Source organism: Xiphophorus hellerii, chromosome 8 (genome assembly GCF_003331165.1).
Source record: "Xiphophorus hellerii strain 12219 chromosome 8, Xiphophorus_hellerii-4.1, whole genome shotgun sequence".
NCBI classification, from domain to species: domain Eukaryota; kingdom Metazoa; phylum Chordata; class Actinopteri; order Cyprinodontiformes; family Poeciliidae; genus Xiphophorus; species Xiphophorus hellerii.
In genome coordinates this window covers 5,794,105-5,819,028 of record NC_045679.1, presented here as the reverse complement: position 1 = coordinate 5,819,028, position 24,924 = coordinate 5,794,105, and the positions used below count along the sequence as shown (strand labels likewise).

General features: G+C 38.1%; 2 protein-coding genes across 2 annotated transcripts in view; both read left to right on the top strand.

The window, feature by feature from the left end:
- LOC116724910 (NACHT, LRR and PYD domains-containing protein 9-like) overlaps positions 1-24,924 on the top strand; it is a 93,014-nt gene that overhangs the window by 51,918 nt on the left and 16,172 nt on the right. The gene's annotated exons all lie outside the window — the stretch shown is intronic.
- On the top strand, positions 562-16,268 carry LOC116724456 (NACHT, LRR and PYD domains-containing protein 5-like). The gene is made up of 9 exons (XM_032570175.1): positions 562-650; positions 785-904; positions 5,489-5,579; positions 9,032-9,254; positions 9,422-11,213; positions 11,651-11,824; positions 13,395-13,568; positions 15,483-15,529; positions 15,679-16,268. The coding sequence occupies exons 1-9, from the start codon at positions 562-564 to the stop codon at positions 16,206-16,208; spliced, it is 3,240 nt and encodes a 1,079-aa protein (XP_032426066.1). The 3' UTR covers positions 16,209-16,268.

Below are 24,924 nucleotides of genomic sequence, written 5' to 3'. Positions count from 1 at the left end.
AGTAAAATCTGCTGTTTGAAGTTCTCTGCTGAACAGCTGGTTTTATTTATTTTCTTCTCTGAACTAACTGATTCTTGGTTTTATTTCCTGCAATCAAACTCTGGTCTCCACCATTAAAGTCAGAAAGAAACAATTTCCTGTTTATTCCTTTCGAAATAAAATGATATTGTTAAAATATGTTTAATTCAGTCGTTTTATTAAATAGTTAATATTTGATAGAGCAGATAATCCACTTGTAGAGTTTAATAATTAACTAACTAAAATACTTCCTGTTCAGGTTGGATCAGTGAATGTAATTGTTGCTCCATGTCTCCATCTAGTGGACTGATAGTAGAAGTGCAGCAGCTGATGGCAGCTTCCTCTGCCTCTCTGCTGTCTGACTGCATTCACCTGACACTGATATGAAGCAGAGAAGAAGAGCCAATCAGAGGAGGAGCAGCTGATCTTTTTCCAGCTCTAATGATGTAAAGGATGATCAGAGTTGATGTGCAGATGAATGATGTGTGTTTCCTCTGCAGGTGAAGGTAGAAAGTGTGCGTGAGCTGATGTGAATTCAGCAGCATGGATCAGTGTGAGGACAGAGAGGAGGGAGTCCCTCCCTCTAAAACCACTCTGTGTGGGAAAGATGAGAGCCAGAGCAAAGGTCAGAGGTGAGGTCACCATCTCTAACTGTCCACAGCCCTTTTCACACAGCGTTCACTATATCAGGCCAGAACAGACGTGGTGATGAAGCTGCTGCTGCTCCTCTTTGCTGATTAAGTTTTAATCATCATGTTTCTGTCAGGATCCATCAGAGACTCAAACCAGAACCAGAACCAGAACCCAGCTGTGTGTCCTTTAAGAGTGACAGGTCAATGGAAGAGCCCTTAAACTTTAAATCTCCTGGATCTCCACCATCAGAGAGGTGAGCTGTTTCTAACTGCTGTAACTGTTCAGTTTATATCTGTTATTATGACCATCCAATATTAATTTAACACACAAACACAAAAGTCAGAAGTGAATTTAATTTCTAGATTGATATTTGGATTATTCTCTAAATCTAAATGTAATTTATTTTCCAGACAGAGTAATGCTGAAAGAAAAAGGATTTTATGAATTAATTTTATGATTAAAGTTTCATCTCTGTGGTTCAAACATCATCCAACATAGTGGATTATTAACCATTTCCACAGTTAAGATAAAAAATATCTCATGTGGATATCTTTCAGAACCAGATGGTCTCTAACTGACACCATAAATAAGCAACTGGGTCATTCTCTGAATTTGGTGCATTTTGTGTCTCACAGGTTTATCTCAAATATTTTCATATAATGCAACCAACATTTTTAAAGAAAAATCAAGTATTGGAAATATCCATGTGTCTTGGTAATATAACATACAAATATATTTTTAAAAATATGTTTTTTAAGATTTGATGGGTTGTTGAAGCGTAGAGGTCAGCCAAATGAGCATGTCCCCACTGACCAATGTTAATTTTTCACTGAATATAAAACAAATTAAACTAACCAGTAACTGCAACTTATTTGTACCATTTTAAACATTTTTAGGTATACTTTAATCTAAATAAAAGAAATATGAGAAAAATACATGAATTATTTATAAAATATCACTTTTTAATCATGTCCCTCCAGTTTTGTTTAACCCTGTAACAGCAGACCAATCCCTCCTTTTTATAAATAATGGTTCAGTCCAATTTCCTCAGCACCCTGGAAGTGACATCACTTAAGTTTTTTCCTGCTCACACTGTAAAGAGATTTAAGTGTTAATATAGTTTCTTACCGATATTTGATTATTTTTTATCCAAACATTGTCATTGTCAAGCTCAACCTTTCAACACCTTTAGGCATGTAAATGATAATTATTGTTGTTTGGGAAAAAGTAAAGAATGGTCTTTGAAACATATTAATTCTTGTTTTCATCATATCATATGTTGCTCCATAACCCAGCTAATGTGGACTTATGGCAACTTTTAGTAAAAATCTTCAACCCCGTTACAGTCTGGTCAACTGTTACAATGGGTTCAACCGTGTTACTTGATACATTGTTATAATTTTTTTTAAATAACGGCAAATAGACTAATATTTGTTGGACTGTGTGCAAGGTTTAAAGAATGATTCAAAAAAATAAAAAAGCCTGATTTAATGTTTATTTTAAAGTATATTTTTATGATTTATGAAGAGGTTTTACATCAAGTTGCCATATTTTACTTATCAGTCTAATTATTATGATTCAAAATCAAATAAGATATACATTAATATCAAGGGACAGGTCATCTAAAAGGAACTGGAAGAATTAGTTTAATTATGTTAGAGTTTTACTCATAGAGGAATGAAATTGTCCCGTTATGGGGTTGAATTTAAATCAACCTAAGTAACAAAGAAATTCTTAATACTGTTTGGGATTTCATGAATAAAGTGGGGAGACATATTTTCCTGGAGGTTTAAAGAGTCCTTCAATAGATGCAGTGATCAAAAACACAATTTATTGTGGTATATTTTTAAGTAATCTGAGACGCCAAAATGTACCGAATTCAGAGAATCACCCAATTACTGCTGATGAATAACGGGGACAAAAATGACCCATAATGAACTCACTTTTCAATCAAGACACAGAAACTATCATGTTGATATGACCTTTGACCCACAAACATTTAACTGCATTTTCATCAACTTAATTTTTCCAAATGGAACAAATTCATTTATTTAACCAAATATTAATATTAACACAGAAACACAAAGGCAGAAGTAAATTTAATTTCTAAGTTTTGTTAAGGAAAAATGATTATTTTTAGTGCTTAATACAGTTAATCTTACGGCATGTGTAAAAGGTATATTGAACATTCTTATTTTGAACAAATTTCTTAATTTTGAACAGGTTTGTGTTAAGGATTTAAAACTAAACTATTGATGGGTAAGTATTCAAAGTACAGGAACCAAATGCAGATCAAATGGGATCTCTCAATGAGGCTCCTGTTGTGTTATCAGAGGCCATAAAATTAGCATCTCCTGGAGGGCAGTATCACTTGAGCCTGGAGGAGAGAAGTCTGTTTGGTTCACAGCAGATCAAAAGTCTTCCAGAACCAACATCTGGGATGGTGTAAAACTGAATACAACATAGAATGTTGAAACCACTAACATTTAATTTCTAAGACATTTTTCTAAGTACTAATAGCATGTTTTTAATGAAGATTGTATTATCTAATTTTAGAACTACTAATCTAGTAAATGATGAATGTATTTGAAAATTGTACTATCTGTGACAATATCAGAATCAAATGGAAATTGTTTGAATGAAAATGTTTTGTTTAGTAATAGAAAATTGCTCAGGATTTATGCTAAATGGGGTTTTGGAAAATGATTGTGTTAACTTGTATACTTAGGATTGAATATTATGTTTCATAGGTTAGAAAAGGAATTATACCTCATTTTGTTCTGTTGATTTTATGTGTTATTTTTGGCAAAACTCAATCTTTTGAGGTGATGGGTGCAGAGGAGCAAAACTGGGTTTTGTGAAGATAACCTTTCCTTGAACCAAATTACTGGATTTAAGTTTGTCCTGAGAATTTATGTAAGGAGAGATAACGGGAGAGACTCCGGATTCCACAGGTATCTGTGAAATCTTATCTTATGTTTTTCTTTACCCAAATGACCGTAGAATCCAGGAGCCCAGGACGCAGCTGTTTGCTCTTTTGTTGAACCAGAGAGCAAATGGCCTTTGATCTTTGGTGTAAATTAGGGGGAGTTCTAAGTTTTTCTGAGTGTCCAAGGTAGCTTCCAGTTGGTCAACCAGAGGTACGCCTTAATTGAATATATTAAAAAGGAAAGACACACCTTCAGTATAAGAGTTCGTGCACAGGAGTAATAATTCAGATAGCTGCCACTATTTTGCTTTTTGTATCAGCTCTCTCCAAAGATGCGTCTTTGCCTTTTCTTTGCCTTTTCTTTGTCTTTTCTTTCTCTATTTTTTTCCTGTCTCAGGTAATGAATGTATATCTCTGATCCTCTGCGGTTTTGTTGTTAATTCATACGTTGCTTTGTATGGGATTAAACTCTGTAATTCTGTGACGTCAACACGCATTGTTGTTTTCCTTGTGGCCGTACGTCGCCCACTGAGAGGACCTGGGATCCAGAGGAAGAGAGAGCCAAACTTTTTTCCAAAGTTAATTTATAAATTATTCTTCCTTAACAGTTTATATTTGGATCAGTCTCTAAGTCCGATTAAACACAGATTAATGCTGAAAGAAAAAGTTTCTATGAATTAATTTTATGATTCTAAGTGCATCTCTGAGATTCAAACATCATCCAACACGGTGTATTATCAAACATTTCTACAGTAAAACTAAATAATGTCTCCTGTGAATCGCATTCAGAACAACATGTTCTCTAACTTAACATTCAGTTCTGATTGAAGCTCCATCAGATCCTCCTTGGATGGTCAGAGTGGAAATGATTCCTGGTTCTTCTCCATATCAGAGCTCAACACTAAGATCACCAAACTTCTCTCAGTCATTTCAAACCAACATGTTGGTCTCAGAAACAAATCTTTCTGCTCTTTAAAGAAGGCTGGACATTATTCAGGAGGATCAGTGATCAGGAACATGTTGGAGGATTGGACCGGTTCTGATAGGAATCATTTAAAACATCAAGTTGAAGATCTGTTTGGTTCTGTTGTGTCTCACAGCTCTTTATGTTACAAACGGTCACAATAAAATTAATCTTTAAAACAGAACTCCACAGAAAGTTTTTAGAGTTTTTTTTTACCAGGTTCCATCAGAGTTTTACACAAGAAGAAGAACCAGAACCCAGCTGTGTGTCCTTTAAAAGCAACAATTCAATGAATCATAAGACTGACTTTAAATCTCCTGGACCGCCATCATCAGAGAGGTGCGCCGTTACTAATTGTTGTAACTGTAGAAGTAGAACCGGTAAGAACTCAGATGTTCCCATTTATATTTACAAAGAGGTTTGATCTACTATCTACAAAAATCAGCTGCTCTGTTCTATTGAAATCACCATCTTATTTTCATCTCTGGGATGTTGATGATGATGTTCTTCTGCTTCCTGGCTCCATGTCAGACTGTGGAAGACATTTCCATGACCTCCTCCATGTCCACATCACCTCAGATCTATTCATAGGAACCTGATGGATGTCCCACACTGTCCTGAAGACTTGTGTGGACAGAGCCTTCATTTCCACTGTCCCCAACCTCTGGGAAACTGTCTCCACCAGCATCAGATCTGCTGACAGTGTGGACTGTTAGAAGTCCAACTTCAGTACCAACTTTTTGAAATGTCTACTGGGTGTTTCTGGTGTTACTGGTCTCCATTGTTGTAGTTAATCTTCCACCTAACTTCTTTGTATTATTTTTATGTGATGCTCTGTTTTTCTGCTTTATGGAAATTTAATGTCAAACTCTTGGTGATTCCATCAGTGAATACTGCTGGATGAATATTTCTTGACTTCCTAATTGTTCCTGGTTCCTCCACAGAGTGGACCAGCAGAGCTCAGAGGTTCCCAGTGGTCCGTCTGCCCAGCAGAAACAAACACAGCTTCGTGATGTGTTTGACTCCATATTTATGGTCTGTACATGAACAAGAACTACTTTTCTATGAGTTCTGTTCAAAGTCACCTTCGTGCTGCTCTTTGTAGACCAGAGGACTGTCAGTCTGTCCAACATCCATCTGGTGTTTGGCTTATGATGTTTAATTGGGGCCTGCCATGCAAAGCAATGGCAGGAACCTATTACTATTGTCGGAGAAAGTGTTTCTTTATTCTTTATTTTTCTTCCGTAACCGTTAATGCGGCTCATACTGCTGGGTGCACACCTACAAATGAGGTATCAAAACGTGCAGAAAATTCACGCCATTCCAGCTATTACTTTTGGTGGGATTTGGGCTTAACGTGGCGACATAATTCGCAAAAAACTACGAAAAAAACCCCATTATAAGTCAATGGGAAAAATCCTAGAAATACCCTATTTTTGAGGATTTTCTGTGTCGTCACAAATTCACCTAGAAATGCCATTCAAATTTCATTTTGTAGATACGTCTGTGATCTCTTCCAAAGTGAAGACGGCTCGTCGATACCAGTTACGGTTTGTCCACAATTTGCCTCTAAGCGACCCAAAGTTTCTCATTTTTCCTAAAGTTAGAGTGCGTCTCTGGCTGCTTAGAGTGAGAGATGAAGACAACTTTTTCAGCCCAAATCATTTTTGAAATCGCCATCACGCCCACAAATATCGCACGATTAGTATCAAAATCGGTCCTGACATTGATACGCCTGTCTGCTCCGGTAAAATGTTTTCGAAATTTATCTAGACCGTACGGTTTTCTGTCACGGTGCTTCAGAGCAAAGTCATGCGACAGGATTTTCTGAGGCTGTCTGAGGCTCTCTCCCATGTATTTGAATAGAATTTCAGATCTGGGCACAACATTTCTTTCTCTCATCGCTGTAAATGCTCTGAGTGAGGTACAGATATGAATCTCGGGACTATCGCAGAAGACACATTTACCTCTCATACGCTTTAAACGCTTTTCGAATATGTATTACGGTTCCCCAACAGGAAGGATTTGTTTCCAATGCTTTTTGTCAGTAAAACGTGTTTGCTCAAACACACAATTGTGTGTTTGACAGCTCAGAGCTCAGAGCTCACACCCTGCTGAGACCATTATTTGCCATAGCAACGGATCTCAAGAGGCTATTGGCTGCTGGTTTGGACTACAAATACGCATCGCTGTAGTTCTATCTATAGTGGACCGCTCAGTTGAAACAGATCAGGACTGAACTGGCCTTTAGAACTAATTGCTGCTATGGGCTGTATATAACTGATTTAACTCAGTAACTGTTACACATGGGATTAGTTTTAAACTTTAAAATTAAGCATATTGAAAATTTCACAATAAAAGCCTTGAATATTTTTACATCATGTAATTGCTCTTTTTGGCTTTATTTGACTTTTTCATCCAAAGCACTGTTACACATGGTATTAGTTTGGCCCTTTGAAATGAAGCATACTGAAAATTTCAAAATAAAAGCCTTGAATATTTTTACATCATGTAATTGCTCTTTTTGGCTTTATTTGACTTTTTCATGCAAAGCACTGTTACACATGGGATTCGTTCGGAACTTTGAAATTAAGCATACTGAAAATTTCAAAATAAAAGCCTTGAATATTTTTACATCAACTACTTGCGTTTTCAGCATTATATAACTGATTTAACCCAATGACTATTACACATGGGATTAAAATAGACTGTTTTGCATGAGCAGCAGATAGATCCTCTATTGCACATGTGTCAAACTCAAGGCCCGCGGGCCACATGTGGCCGGCTACGTCGTTTTATGTGGCCCTCTCCCCCCTACCACCGTTTGACAGCCCCGTTGATTGACTTAAAATAGGTTTTGAGCACGAATTGACTACAAACTACATATCCCATAATGCCTTCCGATTCTTACCAACCAACATTACGGCTTCTCGCCACTAGAGTGCAGCAGAGTCACCTCAAGCTGATTATTAATTTTCCCAGCGAATAAAACTGAAACATCGACAAGCTAACAAGCTAAAGAGCGAAGTCCCGTGATGTTTCAATCGAGGACTTTTACCGTCTACTGCCCCCTGATTTGATGCCACAGCTTCGACTCCATGCAGCTCGTGTTTTGTCCACGTTTGGAAGCACCTATCTGTGCGAACAGATGTTTTCAATAATGACTTTAAACAAGGCCAAGCACAGATCGCGCATTACTGACGAAAACCTACACGCCGTTTTGCGGATTGCCACAGAATAGAACTAAAACCAGACATCGACGAACTGACCAGGGGAAAACGGTGCCAGACATCCGGCCAGAAAACATTGGTAAGCACAAACAAACTACATTTAAATAGAATGAATGTAAAACCAAAACTCAGTATACTGGAATATGCATATAGTTTATTGATTTTGCTTGTGTTTTGTTTATTTACAGAACACAACACAATGAGGATGTGTGTGAGTTGGTGACAGGGTGAAGAGGGATCAGCGTTGTGTTCAAGGACAGTTCGTTGCGTAATAAATAACGAAAAAGTTTTGTGAATGAAGTTGAGAGTTAATATCAAAACTTGTTTTTTATTATTTGTCTGCTTATCTTCAAAGCAGACAAAGAATAATTTTCCCAGCGAATAAAACTGAAACATCGACAAGCTAACGAGCTAAAGAGCGAAGTTTAGCTGAGCAGTTTAAAAATACTGAGCATATTTTTAAACTGCTCAGTTTAAAAATACTGTAATTTTTAAACTGAGCAGTAATTTTACATCCATGCAAACTCAAATGTAATATTTAAAACTTGAATACATAAAATCAGTTATTTAACAATATGAGGTGTTGTTTAAAAATAAAAAAGATAGCAATTTCTTTTTATTGCAGAGACATTAGATTCTTAAATTTATGGTATTCTTTAAATGTTGTAATTTTGGTTCATTGTAAACTTTACCTGTAAAAAGTTTGTAGAAATCTTTAACATAAGGTCAATATATATTTTTAAACTGTAATATGTTGTGTGTGTGTGCGTTATTGAAAATTTATATTTGTGACAATCATTAGGTAAATGCTAATGAACTGCCTTCCTGCAGTTTATGAGCATTGAACTGTTACTAAACAGTTCAATGCAAGGTTCATTAGCGTTAGCATTTTAGCTTCAATAAGCTATTAGCTATTTATTTTACTTTTTAGCAATGTTTAGTATACTGAATGGAGTAAATCAATTACAGAAAATATCCTAGTGATTTCCCACATACTGATGAAAGCAATGACGCTAACATTAGCGTTTCTGCTGATTTTAGCTGATATACTTACTTTATAATACTGAATGGTGCACGTCCGCCTTACTTAACGTTCTTGCGATTCTCCGCGTGCCACTGATTACGTTGCGGCGTTCTTTAGCGTCGACGCCGATTTGTGGCGTGACGACGCCGGGCCCAGACCCCACGGCCGCGCCTTGGCAGGCCCCGGCTAAATTTCTTCCGAAATTTTCTAGTTCATCTATTATTCTGTTCCAGCTACTGGAGGACAATATTGTCACTTTTGTGAAGAAAGAACTGAAGAAGATCCAGAAAGTTCTGAGTGCAGATTACCCAGAACATTCAGAGAGTCAGAGAGATGATGAGGGGTTGGAAGGTGATGATGAAGAACAGAGGAGGAGCAGCAGAGAGGCAGTGATGAAGATCACACTGAACTTCCTGAGGAGGATGAAGCAGGAAAAGCTGGCTGACTGTCTGCAGAGCAGTAAGAGCATTTCTTCAGAGATTTGAAATAACAGATAAATCACATATTTACTGAAATTTGAAGAGATGGAATCACATTTATGCAAAACATCTTCAGAAGTGATGTAATCAAATTCAAAAGATTATTTTTTTTCAAATCTGATTATCGTTATTGTGTTAATTTAGGACATTTTGCTCCAGTTTGTCAACATCAACTTAAATATGTTCTGAAGAAGAAGTTCCAGTCTGTGTTTGAGGGGATTGCTAAAGCAGGAAGTCCAACGCTTCTGAACCAGATCTACACAGAGCTCTACATCACAGAAGGAGGGACTGGAGAGGTCAATGATGAACATGAGGTCAGACGGATTGAAACAGCATCCAGGACACCACACAGACCAGAAACAACAATCAGACAAGAAGACATCTTTAAAGTCCCACCTGGAAGAGATCAACCAATCAGAACAGTGATGACAAAGGGAGTGGCTGGCATTGGGAAAACAGTCCTAACACAGAAGTTCACTCTGGACTGGGCTGAAGACAAAGCCCACCAGAACATCCAGTTCATATTTCCATTCACCTTCAGAGAGCTGAATGTGCTGAAGGAGAAAAAGTTCAGCTTGGTGGAACTTGTTCATCACTTCTTTAGTGAAACCAAAGAAATCTGCAGCTTTGAACACTTCCAGGTTCTGTTCATCTTTGATGGCCTGGATGAGAGTCGACTTCCTCTGGACTTCCACAACAAGGAGATCCTGACTGATGCTACAGAGTCCACCTCAGTGGATGTTCTGCTGACAAACCTCATCAGGGGGAAACTGCTTCCCTCTGCTCTCCTCTGGATAACCACACGACCTGCAGCAGCCAATCAGATCCCTCCTCAGTGTGTTGGCATGGTGACAGAGGTCAGAGGGTTCAATGACCCACAGAAGGAGGAGTACTTCAGGAAGAGATTCAGAGATGAGGAGCAGGCCAACAATATCATCTCTCACATGAAGACATCACGAAGCCTCCACATCATGTGCCACATCCCAGTCTTCTGCTGGATCACTGCTACAGTTCTGGAGGATGTGTTGGAGACCAGAGAGGGAGGAGAGCTGCCCAGAACAATTACTGAGATGTACATCCACTTCCTGGTGGTTCAGACCAAAGTGAAGAAGGTCAAGTATGATGGAGGAGCTGAAACAGATCCACACTGGAGTCCAGAGAGCAGGAAGATGATTGAGTCTCTGGGAAAACTGGCTTTTGATCAGCTGCAGAAAGGAAACCTGATCATCTATGAATCAGACCTGACAGAGTGTGGCATCGATATCAGAGCAGCCTCAGTGTACTCAGGAGTGTTCACACAGATCTTTAAAGAGGAGAGAGGTCTGTACCAGGACAAGGTGTTCTGCTTCGTCCATCTGAGTGTTCAGGAGTTTCTGGCTGCTCTTCATGTTCATGTGACCTTTATCAACTCTGGTTCTGACATGATGAAAGAAACACAAATACCTAAGAAATCTTCATTACTTAATAAATCTGACCTAAAATCTCTCCATCACAGAGCTGTTGACCAGGCCTTACAGAGTCCAAATGGACACCTGGACTTGTTCCTCCGCTTCCTCCTGGGACTTTCACTGCAGACCAATCAGAGTCTCCTACAAGGTCTGCTGACACAAACACAAAGTAGCTCACAGACCAATCAGGAAACAGTTCAGTACATCAAGGAGAAGATCAATGAAAATGTGTCTGCAGAGAAAAGCATCAATCTGTTCCACTGTCTGAATGAACTGAATGATCGTTCTCTAGTGGAGGAGATCCAACAGTCTCTGAGTTCAGGAAGTCTCTCCACAGATAAACTGTCTCCTGCTCAGTGGTCAGCTCTGGGTTTCATCTTAGTGTCATCAGGAAAAGATCTGGATGTGTTTGACCTGAAGAAATACTCTGCTTCAGAGGAGGTTTTTCTGAGGCTGCTGCCAGTGGTTAAAGCCTCCAACAAAGCTCTGTAAGGACACAGATTGTTGCTGTATTTTTTATAGATAGAAATCTGCTAATTATGAGGAAAATATTCATGTTTCAGTTTATATATTGGTGTATTGTCTCTTCATTGGGGGGGTTGTGCAAAAAAGAAACAGACTTCCTTCAGCAGCTGGACATAGTGTTACATATTAAAGCAGCAAAACTTCTCCACTGTTAAAATTGAAATTGGGTTAATATAGTTAATTGTGGAATTTTATAATGCTATTTCCAACCTCCTTGTTACCTGTAGTTCAGTCCTTTGAGGCTGGAAGTCCAACTATAGAATGAACCAGTTCACAACAAATGTATAGGTTGTGTAAAATTAGATAGTTCCTTCTCTGTCCAATAAGAACATTGTTGATTTGAAAGAACATAAATTTTGAAGAGTTGTTTATTAATAGATTTTTCTCCCTGTCTCCTCAGACTGAGTGGCTGTAACCTCTCAGAGAGAAGCTGTGAAGCTCTGTCCTCAGTTCTCAGCTCCCAGTCCTCCAGTCTCAGAGAACTGGACCTGAGTAACAACAACCTGCAGGATTCAGGAGTGAAGCTTCTCTCTGCTGGACTGAAGAGTCCAAACTGCATCATGGAAACTCTTAGGTAAAATTTTCTCGATGCTAGTTATTTCTATCCACTAGCTGCTAGCAGAGATTGAAAAAGTATTTGACCACCCATTTAAATGATTGTAATCAGGTGTTCCAATAACTTCCATGGCCACAGGTGTATGAAAGTAAGCACCTAGGAATGTAGGCTGTTTTTACAAACATTTGTGAAAGAATGTGTTGCTCTCAGGAACTCAGTGAATTTCAGAGTGGAACTGTGATAGGACCAGATAGCACCAGAGTTTCCTAGAAAAAATATTCAGAATTTATTTTGTGGTTTTAAAGGCTCTACATTGAAGATGATGAGAGTTAAACATAATTGAAATATTAGCAACATTCGACAGAAAAAGGAGCTAAGTCTATGAAAGCAATGTAGCCAGGTTTGGTACTTTTGATTTAAGGCCAAACTGTAGTCTGATTTTTGTTAGTGTGTTTCTCCCTCTTAAGCAGTGAAAGTAAATAAAATGTGTTACATGTCTTTTGCTTTAAGTATTTACTTACTGGAGGGTTTTTTGTTTGTGCTGCAGAGCCACAGCTAACAGCTAGCTCCTCACTTCAGCGGCTCTAACGGAGCCTGTGCCGTTCAGCTGCTGTTGCTCCTCCTACACTTTGGACTGAACCATTGTTCTAAGAATGGTGGGGGGGTTCCTTAAAATTAATTCTTGTTCTTTTCTTAGATGAATGGCAGATTTACTTCGTTCTTTGTTTCTATTACATTTTATATTGATATTGTTTAAATACAAAGGTTTCTTTCATGATTTATTTGGGGGAACAATTCCAAGATTGCGGGGGTCCGGATCCCCTGATCCACCTGGGATTTACGCCCATGTCCATACAGGTCAGCCTGTGTCCAGTTTGAGTGAAAAGAGGTGCAGGTGATCCAGGCTTCAGAGATCAAGCAGTGGCAGCACAAGGCAACATGTAGAGGCACCAGCTGTGTGATTGGTCCAGTCTCCTGCTTTTAAATGCATCAACTATAAACCTATCTATAGAAATAAATCTGCTCCACCAGGCCAGAGAAACGATCAGAGCAACAAAGACTCTTGCAATCCAGCTTTGTAAGAAAGAAAGAGCATTATTGCAGATCCTTCCTCCCAGGAGTTGTTAGACTTTCTAACCAGAACTGCTCCCAAAAAACTCTTACATATGATTATAAATTGCTCTACTCAGCTGCACATTTTTTCAAACTGATTATGCTGTTTTTATTAAATGTACAGCATTATTATCCCTCTATTATAAATGTGTCCTTACTCTACAGCCTCCTATTATTTTTTATTTTTACCTTTTCTTCAATGTTTTATTTTTCCATTTACCTTAAACTTGTTGCTGGTAAACCTGAACTCCCTGCTGTGGAAAAATGAAGGATGTTTCTATTCTGATCTGTTCTATAAGTAACAAATGTTGATTTTTATTACTCATTTAATGGAATTAGAGTTTTATTTCTATTTCATTTTAGTGACAATTTAATTTAATGACTTTTTTACTCTTGTGAAAATGACAAGTTCAGACCTTGGGTTCTACCTCAATATTCTCATTTTCTCATCATGTGATGAATTGTGTGTCTGCAGCTTATCAGGCTGTTTGGTCTCAGAGGAAGGCTGTGCTTCTCTGGCCTCAGCTCTGACCTCCAACCCCTCCCATCTGAAAGAGTTGGACCTGAGCTACAATCATCCAGGAGACTCAGGACTGAAGCTGCTGTCGGCTGGACTGAAGGATCCACACTGGAGACTGGAAGCTCTCAGGTATGGAGGAACCTGCTGCAGGAGCAGAGAAGGTCTGATAGAGGAGGAAGAGGGAGAAATGTCTTTAGTCAGTCTGCTGGGAAACATTTAGTTTGAAGCTGAATGTTTAATTTGATGATTAAATATTTAGACTCCTCATCTGGAGGCAGAGATCATTACCCAGTTTTCTGGAATATTCTCCAGACTAAGAACGGCTCACAAGGAAAATTAAAGAGTGGGATGGGTTTAATAGTTTAATAGGGACTCTGACTAAATTAATAAAAAAAGTTCAGTTAGATTTCCATGATGATCTACTGATGGCAGAAAGGACTTTAAAACAATATTTGATGGAGCTCCAGACCAATCAGCCCCAAGAAGCAAAGATGAGAAGAAAAGTAACTCCATGTTGGTCAGATGGATGTTTAAAAGTTATGGGAGAGAAAAATAAAGAACTTTAGATTTTAAACAAAACTCACAACTTTCAGGATTTAATAAAATATAAATTACATAAAAAGTGAAGAAAACTATTCATGAGGCAAAGAAAGAAAGTGAGAATTTTAACAGTTTCATCCATTTAGTAGTTTGATCTCCACCAGGGGGCGACATCTGGAAAATGATCCAAAGAATGAAAGGAATCAGGAGAGAATGGAAATCCCTTGTTTTCCAGAGGAAATGAAGAATTGCAGTGAATGATGGTGAAAAAGTAGAATTGTGCTATGTGCAGTTTCTCTAGGTAATCACCGCTGGAAATTCTGGTTCATGGTACCCTCCATTTCACTCCTCAGCAGGCCACTTTCTACAGTTTCCTGCGGACATGTCTCACAAAACAGAAAGATTCTAACTGTCCTCAAATATAATACTTAGTATTTATATGGGTTATTATTTTAATTCTATCAAACTTGAAGCTTCTTCTTGGCCTCTGATTGCAACAGCAGGACAATCCAACATTTTAGTCTGACTTCATCTGGAAATATTTCTTTGACCCTGAATCAGTTTGAAGGCAGGCCAGCTCCTCATCAGAGCTGAGATCTTCTCTGTCCTCCATGCTGGAAATGTACAAGTCCAGTAGCTGCTGATCAGTGACATCAGAGCGTGACATCATCAGTAGAGTGATGATGTCATTTCCCTCTCAGAGCAGCTTGGAAAACTGAGAGGAAAGATGCAAACAAAGACTCTCTGGACTGTTGGATCTGCTGGTTCTGGTTCCAGATGCTCCTTGGACACTTTCACAAGCCATTACTGCAGCTGCTGGATTCAGGATGCTGCTTCTTCTTCTTGGTCTCATTGTAAATGTGTGCAGCAGCACCACCTGGTGGTGTTGGTTGGTAGAGGAAGTGCTGAAAGGTTGGAGGTGTTTGTCAGAGGTGTGTGATGATGGAAGCCTCTCCCTGGTTTGTGAGTCTGAGCTCAGAGATCAAATCTTTGATTCTTGTTGAACTCTTTGTTGAATGTGATGCAGCTTCTCCTTTTTAATGTTTGTATTTCTGGATATTACAGTGAGGCCACAGCAGGTTTTCAGCAGCAGGGCTGTTTAGTGTTTCATTCCTTCATCTGTGTGTGGGAGTGTGGATGGAACAGGTATCCAGGTGTTGTGTCAGAGTTTAGATTGATTGTATTTTAATGCTGATTATTAAATCAGGTTGAGCTTCCCGAAATGTTTCCTTAGTTTCCTGATGTCCTTTTAGGCTTCAGTGAGTTTCTTCAGGTTGTTACTGAGGGATTTCCTTTCTCCTCTCTGTTGGAGCTTTTCCTGTGTTTGGAGAAATGAGTTGTGCTGCAGCAGCACCAACTGTCCTTCCTACATCCACTGCAGTTTGCAATCCAAATGTTGAACTGTTCCTGTCTCAGTGGAGGACAATGTGTGTCTGAGAGACATGTAATGTCCATGTTTGCTGCTGAAAGAGACTGATGGTCTGACCCCCCTCCTCCTTTCAGGGTGGAGCCTGCTGGAGGCCGATTCTTGACACCAGGTCCATGGAGATGTAAGTGTGTTTTTCATCTGATTCATGACAACAAAGCAGCTCACATTCAACCATCTTCAAACTGTCACATCACTCATTCAGGAGTCATCATCAAAGTGTCAATAAATGATCAATAACTGCAGCTGGATTGTGTTTGTTCTCTCCATCAGATTCCTGTCAACTCACCATCGACACAAACACAGTGAGCAGAAAACTCAAACTGTCTGAAGACAACAGGAAGGTGACACTTGTGAAGGAGCTTCAGTCATATCCTGATCATCCAGACAGATTTGATTACTGTCCTCAGCTGCTGTGTAGAACTGGTCTGACTGGTCGCTGTTACTGGGAGGTCGAGTGGAGAGGATATGTTGATATATCAGTGAGTTACAGAAGAATCAGGAGGAATGGATACAGTGGAGACTGTGTGTTTGGATATAATGATCATTCCTGGAATCTGAGCTGCTCTGATGATGTTGGTTACTCTGTCTGGCACAATAACAGAGAAACTCTTCTCTCCTCCTCCTCTGTCTCTAACAGAGTAGCAGTGTATGTGGACTGTCCTGCTGGCATTCTGTCCTTCTACAGAGTTTCCTCTGACTCACTGATCCTCCTCCACACCTTCAACACCACATTCACAGAACCTCTGATTCCGGGATTTGGGTTCTGGTTCAGTTCTGGTTCCTCAGTGTTTCTGTGCTGAGTTGAGTCTAAAGATTTTCCTCCTGTCAGAGAAACTCTCTCACTGTTGAACAGATAGTTCAGTCTCTACAATCTATTTCTTGGTGAAACAATTCTGATTGAGTCCTTGGAAACTTTTTCTTCTTCCAGTCCTTTAAATATGGAAGCTGGAATTATTCCAGGATTACTCCAGGATTATTCCAGGATCCACATGTTTTTCTGTCTGTTTCCAGTCAAAGCTTCACACTGAATATCAAGATGTTGTTTCTCTTGTTTTTTCCTTTCATTCATCAGATTTCATTGAAATGTTGATCAGTTTTTCTCAATCACTGATCATTTTCTGTTTCTATCGGCTCCTATTTTTCTCAACATGTCAGATTTGAATATTAAATCTTCCTTTTGTAAATTTGCTGCAGTTTTTCTTCATGTGTTTTAAATAAAAACATTTTTCTTCTGCATTTGGTTCATTTGCTGCTCATTCGTTTCTTTTCCTGTTCAAATTTAAATATTTGCATTAAAAAGATTTTTTCATCAACTCTGCCTTTCAGAAAGTCCTGATTTAAAGTAAAACATTCCCATCCCATGAAGGTCAGAGGTCAATGCTTTGAAGCCTAAAGTGGGAAAATCTTCATATTTTCTGTTTTATTCAGAACTTCTACCTGAAATTTTTGTCTCATCATTAATATTTGTAATTCTCCTTCCATTAAACTGTTGCTGCTCCAAACTGACCAGAACAAAATAATGTATCAGTAAATAAAGTAAATGTTAACAAATTAGATTCATTGCATAAATCATTTATGTAAAGTAAGAAAAGTTTAGGACCCGGTTCTGACCCTTGTGGTTTTCCACAGGTGACTTCTAGTAAATCAGAATTCATATTATTTGTACATTTTGATGTCTTGAGTAACTTTTACCCAGGAATGTGAAAAGCCTCATGATTCAGAAATAAGAAAGAGAATAATTATATAAAAATATATATTGGAGACAGTTTCAGAACTTAATATTCAGAAGTTTGCTTCCATCTCCTCAGGTTTTGTCAGAATCTCCTTCAGTCTAATTTGGGTCAAATGTTCTGGTTTCCTTCCACAAGGTTCTCATGATACATTGCTGGAGTTCTGGTCCCTTCCTTCTTACAGAACCGGTGACGGTCTTTACAAAAATATTAACGTTTTTATGACCAAATTGGTAATAAAATGCCGACCATCAGAAGGCCTGTTCTTCAGGTCAGAGAAGCAGAATATTTTCCTCTCTTCTTCCTCCAACATGGTGCAGACATGGCACATTAAACTGAGCCATGTCTGCTGTTGGCAACAGCAGCTAAAAAAGATTTGCAGAGAGGCAGAGGAAGCTGCCATCAGCTGCTGCACTTCTACTATCAGTCCACTAGATGGAGACATGGAGCAACATTTACATTCACTGATTCAACCTGAACAACAGGAAGTATTTTAGTTCACAATCATTAAACTCTACAAGTGGAGAAGATTAACTGTTTAATAATCTGACTGAATCAAACACATTTTAACAATATTTGTTTTATTTTGAAAGGGAGCAACAGGAAACTGTTGATTCTGACTTTAATGGTGGAGACAAGAATTTGATACCAGGGAACAAAAATATGAAGCAGTTTGTTTAGAGAAGAAAACAAAGAAACATCAGCTGTTCATCATGTTGTTTGATTCCAGTTCATCAGTAATCTAATAATCCTGTAGATTAACTTTCAAAAGGAAGAGAGATTAAACTTTGAGTTCAAATCATGGGGAACATTTTCTCCAAACATCAGAGAGAAGAAACAAGCAGGAAAGTTCCTGAAGAAAAAGTTCAACTAGGAAATAAAACAAACTTACAGTTTGTTCAAACGATCCAAACAGATGAAGAAAAGGATTAATCTTTCTCTGATCACTAAACAGAGTCTCACTTTTTGTTAAAGATCATTTCCACCACACAGCCATTTCACAGAGCATACAGAGATAAAACCAGCTGACCAAATGTGCTATGCTAAAGTGGAAGACTTCTCATGTCAGGCCGTAGCAGCACCGGTACTGTGGGTCCAATCAGCTGATTGTTTCTGCTACAGGCTGAACTTTATGTGCTGCTGTGAACAGTTTGGTGTCTCAATTGGTGGATTGATGGGAAAACTGAGAGCATCAATTTACTGGACAGAACTGGAGATTGATAAAACACAAAGTGGAGTTTTCTTCTGTGCATTTTTGTGCCATAAATGGATTGGAAACCAAATCTGGAAAGAGTTTGACTGGAAAGTAAAAACCAGATTTAATAGAACTCCATTAAAAAGTTTCATTTCCAGGATTCCAACCACAGATAGATGTTGGAGGAATTTGTGGAATGGTCGGTCATCACACACGTCTTCTGGGACTGACCACAAATAAAGACCTTCTGGGAGGAAATGAAACAGGAGATTGAGGACATTCTAAGGACAGATCTCCCCATGGAGCCTCTTCTATTTCTGCTGGACATAAACACCAAGGATTTACTCACTAAAGATCAATGTTACATATTGTTGCACCTTCTGCTACTAGTAGCAAGAAAGACAATTACACTAAACTGGATTAAATCCTGTTCACCAACTGTTGCTGAGTGGAGAAAAACTGGAACATGACAACATGATGGAGCGTCTGACTGAACAACTAGACATGAAAATAGATCATTAAATATGAAGTTTAGAAAATAAATATTGGATTTGAAAATTAAATATTTCGTTTGTAAAATACATTTTTAGTTTGCAAAATAAATATTTATGTTGAAGTTAAATATTTAGCTAAATTTTTATTTTCAAAAATTTAGTTTTCAAAGTAAATATTTAGCTTGTAAATTAAATATTTAGTTTAGAATGAACGTATGGATGACATGGTGAAAATATTAGTTTGAAAAATGCATTTTCACATTTTTCTCTTTGACATGATGAATAAACTAAAATACTGTTCTTCATTTTTTGTTACTATCAATCATCAATACAGTCATGATCAAAAGTAAGTACACCCTCATTTTTATCAGAACTTCTCTCCTTCCTCGTGAAGATTTTATCAACCTGCCTCTGATTTCACCTCAGAGCTTCTACTTCCTGGTTCTGTTACTCTGAAAGAAAAAAACTACAAGCCAAGTGGACGGTGACGTCATCAGTTATACAACATCCATCACATTTACTTTCGGTTTGAATTTCCCTGTCCATGTGCGGCTCCAGACCGTTAGTTGGGTCTCAGTCTGTTGTTTAAATTTTCTTCTTTAACTCTTTGGATCGTTTGAACAAACTGTAAGTTTAATTTGTTTATTTCTTGAATTTTTCATCACTTTAACTTTTTCCTGATTGTTTTTAATCTCTGACGTTTGGAGAAAAGTTTCACTTCTGATTTCAGCTGAAACTTTAATATCTCTGCTGTTTGAAGGCTAATCTACAGGATTATTAGATTATTGATGAACTGGAATCAAACAACATGATGAACAGCTGATGTTTCACTGTTTTCTTCTCCGAACTGATTCATGTTTTTATTTTCTGCTACCGAACTCTAGTCTCCACCATTAATGTCAGCAACAGTTTCCTGTTGCTTCCTTTCAAAATAAAAATATTATTAAAATTGGTTTGATTCAGTCAGATGATTAAATAGTTCATCTTTAATGGAGCGAATAATCCACTTGTAGAAATTAATAATTGTGAACTATAAGACTTGTTCAGGTTGAATCAGTGGATGTAAATGTTGCTCCATGTCTCCATCTAGTGGACTGATAGTAGAAGTGCAGCAGCTGATGGCAGCTTCCTCTGCCTCTCTGCTGTCTGACTGCATTCACCTGACACTGATATGAAGCAGAGAAGAAGAACCAATCAGAGGAGGAGCAGCTGATCTTTTTCCAGCTCTAATGATGTAAAGGATGATCAGAGTTGATGTGCAGATGAATGATGTGTGTTTCCTCTGCAGGTGAAGGTAGAAAGTGTGCGTGAGCTGATGTGAATTCAGCAGCATGGATCAGTGTGAGGACAGAGAGGAGGGAGTCCCTCCCTCTAAAACCACTCTGTGTGGGAAAGATGAGAGCCAGAGCAAAGGTCAGAGGTGAGGTCACCATCTCTAACTGTCCACAGCCCTTTTCACACAGCGTTCACTATATCAGGCCAGAACAGACGTGGTGATGAAGCTGCTGCTGCTCCTCTTTGCTGATTAAGTTTTAATCATCATGTTTCTGTCAGGATCCATCAGAGAATCAAACCAGAACCAGAACCAGAACCCAGCTGTGTGTCCTTTAAGAGCGACAAGTCAAAGGATGATTTCATTGACTTTAAATCTCCTGGATCTCCACCATCAGAGAGGTGAGCTGTTTCTAACTGCTGTAACTGTTCTGTTTATATCTGTTATTATGACCATCCAATATTAATTTAACACACAAACACAAAAGTCAGAAATGAGTTTAATTTCTAGATTGATATTTGGATTGTTCTCTAAATCTAAATTTAATTTATTTTCCAGACAGAGTAATGCTGAAAGAAAAAGGCTTTTATGAATTAATTTTATGATTAAAGTTTCATCTCTGTGGTTCAAACATCATCCAACATAGTGGATTATTAACCATTTACACAGTTAAGATAAATAAATATCTCATGTGGATATCTTTCAGAACCAGATGGTCTCTAACATACATAAGCTATTGGGTCATTCTCTGAATTCGGTGCATTTTGTGTCTCACAGGTTTATCTCAAATATTTAATTCATTTATTTATTTGAGTTTATTTGATAGGGACAGACACACATCGACATAAACAAACTGAACAAAACAGCAGTCCCATGTTTGCGTCATAGCGCTATAGCAACAGCTAATTCGCAGCACTTGTCCCTAGATGGGCTTTTAAAAAGTACCTCTAAAGTTAAAATAATAATCATTTAAAATAGCACAGCTTGATGTTGACGACATCTACAAACAAACAGTGAAACATGAAACATCAAAAATGGGTACAGTTCTGTTTTTGACATAACCAGAGTTTAGTTTGTTTCTTGAACGTACTAAAACTGGTTACAGACTTTAAATCAACAGGAAGTGAGTTCCAAACTGCAGATCCTCTCATGGACAGAGCACTTTGAGCAAACGTGGTTCTTCGAAAGGGAACCTTACAGTTTCCATCTGAAGCTGCTCTAGTAGATCTGCTGTTGCCCTGCAGTCTCTGTATGCAATTACTTAATGGTGTAGGTGCATATCCATTTAAACACTTAAAAATCAATTTTAAAAGATTATAATTTATAAAATCAGGAAAGTCCAAAATGCCGAATTTAGCCAAAATGTGACAATGATGGAATCTGATTGGCTTTTGATATAAAACCTTCAAAGCCCGATTACAGAGACTTGCTAATGGTTTGAGTCTAGTTTGACTAGTCTGAGACCAGACAGTAGCTCCATAGGAAAAATGTGAGGATCATTGAGTTAAGAAAACATCTCTGCACAGTGAAACGTTAAACAATTTCTAATAATTTTAAAACAGTTTATATTTAATCTAACAGTTTTGCTGATTTTGTCAACATGGCTCCTAAAATTTAACTGAGCATCCAGAATTATCCCTAAATATTTTTCTTGTGATTCTTGCTCAATAGGGCCCCCATTGATCTGAATATTCAAGGACTGTAATGATGTTTTCTTGATTGAAATGCAAATACATTTTGTTTTCTTTGTATTGAGAGTTAAGCAAGAATCATTTTGCCATAATGATAATCTCTGCAGGCTGTTGTGAAGTTTTTCACTGATTACAATACTGTTCTTGTCTGATGTATAAACAATAGTGTCATCAGCAAACATTTGCAATTTAACTTCAGGACAAATATCAGGAAGACTGTTAACATACAGACTAAAAAGGACTGGACCTAAGATAGTTCCTTGTGGAATCCCTGTTACTGTTTTACAGAAGACAGATTTACTATTATTGATGACAACACACTGTTCACGATATTTCAAATCTGATTGAAACCAAGACAATGATCGTTCTGAGAAATTAAATGATGAAAGCCTTGAGATCAGTAAGTTGTGGTTCACCGTATCAAAAGCCTCTTCAAGTCCAGGAAAACTGCACCAGTGATTTGTCCCCTATCAAGTGATTGTTTAACATTTTCAAGCAGGGGCGTGCTGTGGTGGTGCAGGGGGTTAGCATGCCCCACATTTGGAGGCCTTAGACTCGCAAACGTCGCGGGTTTGACTCCCGGTCCCGACGACCTTTGCCGCATGTCCTCCTTCAAAAATGGCGCCGGCTCAGCTGGCTGCCTGCAGACGCATCTCCTGTCATGTGACAGACATAACATTTTGTAGATTTGTACATTTCTTTAACTACTCTGTTCCTCAAACTTTTTAAAAACAGCCAATCTGTGGTCCTTTTGAATTTAAAAAACAATTTTAGGGCATAGTCTCTCTTTTTCATTAACTGCCGAATGTCATCCGATACCCAAGGTAGCTGTATTTTTCTTCGTCCCTTCATTTGAGTTTTTAAAAACTTATTCATAGTATCACAAACATTGAGAATATATGTATTACAGCAATCATTTACCTGATGCTGGTTTAGGACGTCATCCCAATTAACCCTTGCTAATTCGGCCTCAAATTTGGGTCCATCCTTTCTTGGAATTTGTATTACAATCTGTTTCTGTGTATTATAATGACTGACAAAACGACTTCAAGGTAATTTTCTTCCAATGAGAGTGATATTGTGGTCGGATAAGCCGCACACTAAGTTATAGGTTTTTATGATTCGACCAGGTTTGTTTGAAAAGGTTTAATCTATTAAGGTTTGACTGTTTTTGGTGATACAAGAGGGACCATTGATTAACTGATGAAAATCTAATTTTGCTGTCAGTTCTCTATATTTTCATATAATGCAACCCACATTTTTTGACAAAAATCAAGTAATGGAAATATCCATGTGTCTTGGTAACATAACATGCAAATATATTTTAATAATTATGTTTTGAAAAATTTGATGGGTTGTTGAAGCGTAGAGGTCAGCCAAATGAGCATGTCCCCACTGACCAATGTTAATTTTTCACTGAATATAAAATAAATAAAACTAACCAGTAACTGCAACTTATTTGTACCATTTTAAACATTTAAGGTATACTTTAATCTAAATAAAATTAATATGAGAAAAATATATGAATTATTTATAAAATAGCACTTTTTAATCATGTCCCTCCAGTTTTGTTTAACCCTGTAACAGCAAACCAATCCCTCCTTTTTATAAATAATGGCTCAGTCCAATTTCCTCATCACCCTGGAAGTGACATCACTTAAGTTTTTTCCCACTCACACTGTAAAGAGATTTAAGTGTGTCAAGAAAACCCGAGCTCATCCCACTTCCCCATGCTGGAGATTTTAGTTTAACAGTAATAATAAATAAAGGTGTCTTTAAAATGAATCACTCAAGTGACATCAAGGCCCAACAGTAGACTTAAGTGTCAATAAAATAAATCTGGTTGTGTGTGTTGTTTTTGTCTCATGCAAACTTTGCTTTAATTCTACTTTTTTCTATCTAATCATCAGAAATCATAGTCAGTCAGAGAGAGTCATTAAACAGGAAAATCAGGTTTCCTGGAAAAAGAGGAAGTAAGTTTCCAGCCGGCAGATTTATAAAAATAGCTGAGACTATTCCTTATTTTAAAGCATGAAAGTTTTAAAGAATGAAATCTAAACATTTTGAGTAATTTGATAAGATTCAAAGTAAAATACCTATATTAATATTGGTTTACTTGTAATAATACTTACAGTTACATTTGTGAGAACACTTACAAGAAAAACAAGTAACTGTAACTTTGGTATCAAATAATTAGAATCATGGATTATTCTTAGTTTCTTTTCAGAAAACATATGTAATAACTCACATTAAGATTATAATAAGGATAATTAATAAGTTATGGTTATAAAATTATAAATGAATGCTAAATCAGAGAAGCTAAAGAAGTTATAAATGTGATTTTGACATTGAACTTGAAATGGTGTAAAAGGTGTAACTGCAATTAAACATCACTGATATGTTGGAGGTAGATGGTAGGTGAAAGGTGAAAGGTTAAGGGAAAAGGGGGAATTAACAGGAGAGCAGAGATGATCAACGCCTTATTTGGAATCAGGTTGTTGAACAACGTAAATGTTTCAGAGAAAAGGTCGTGCAGGCAATGGACACAGGAGGTTGAGCAACCCTGAGACATTAGCACAGGCATCAGGACATAATGTCTCTAAGACAGTGATGGATATGAGATCATCTGTCTAAGCAGTCCGCCAATGAAACAAGCACAGCATCAGTGCTAGCCAATGCAAACGCACCAAAAGGGGGATAAACCCTATAAAAGGTGGGTGCAAAAGAGGAACCTTTGGTTGGATCCTCCAGGCAGCTTCGAGCCAAGATCGAGATGGACAAAGAACTCTGCAGCTGAAGAAGCGCCGAGGCCACAGAGCCGAAGACTGTCCTGCGCAGGGGGACCAACCGGTCAGGCCCACAACCTGTGGCTTCAAATCGCACTTCTCTCATCGGCTGGGTTCAGACCCCAAAGACAAAGATGAAGACAAAGGCAAAGAAGAGGAACTGGTGCCTTCCTTCCTGCAAGTCCTGTGTGACCTCACCATCCATGCGGAGAAGAAGCTCATCAGACCTACAGAGATCCCTGCCTTCGTTGATCAACTTCCTCCTCCTGCTGCAGCACCTTCTTCATCATCAGGCCAGGTCTGGGGTTCGAAACGCCAAACTCTGTCCGTCTCTCTCAAAGGTTCCC

Coding starts and splice junctions, on each gene's coding strand:
- LOC116724456 (XM_032570175.1), top strand. CDS start 562: ATGGATCAGTGTGAGGACAGAGAGGAGGGAGTCCCTCCCTCTAAAACC. Junction 5,580..9,031: donor TGTTTGACTCCATATTTATG/GTCTGTACATGA, acceptor ATTCTGTTCCAG/CTACTGGAGGACAATATTGT. Junction 9,255..9,421: donor GCTGGCTGACTGTCTGCAGA/GCAGTAAGAGCA, acceptor GTGTTAATTTAG/GACATTTTGCTCCAGTTTGT.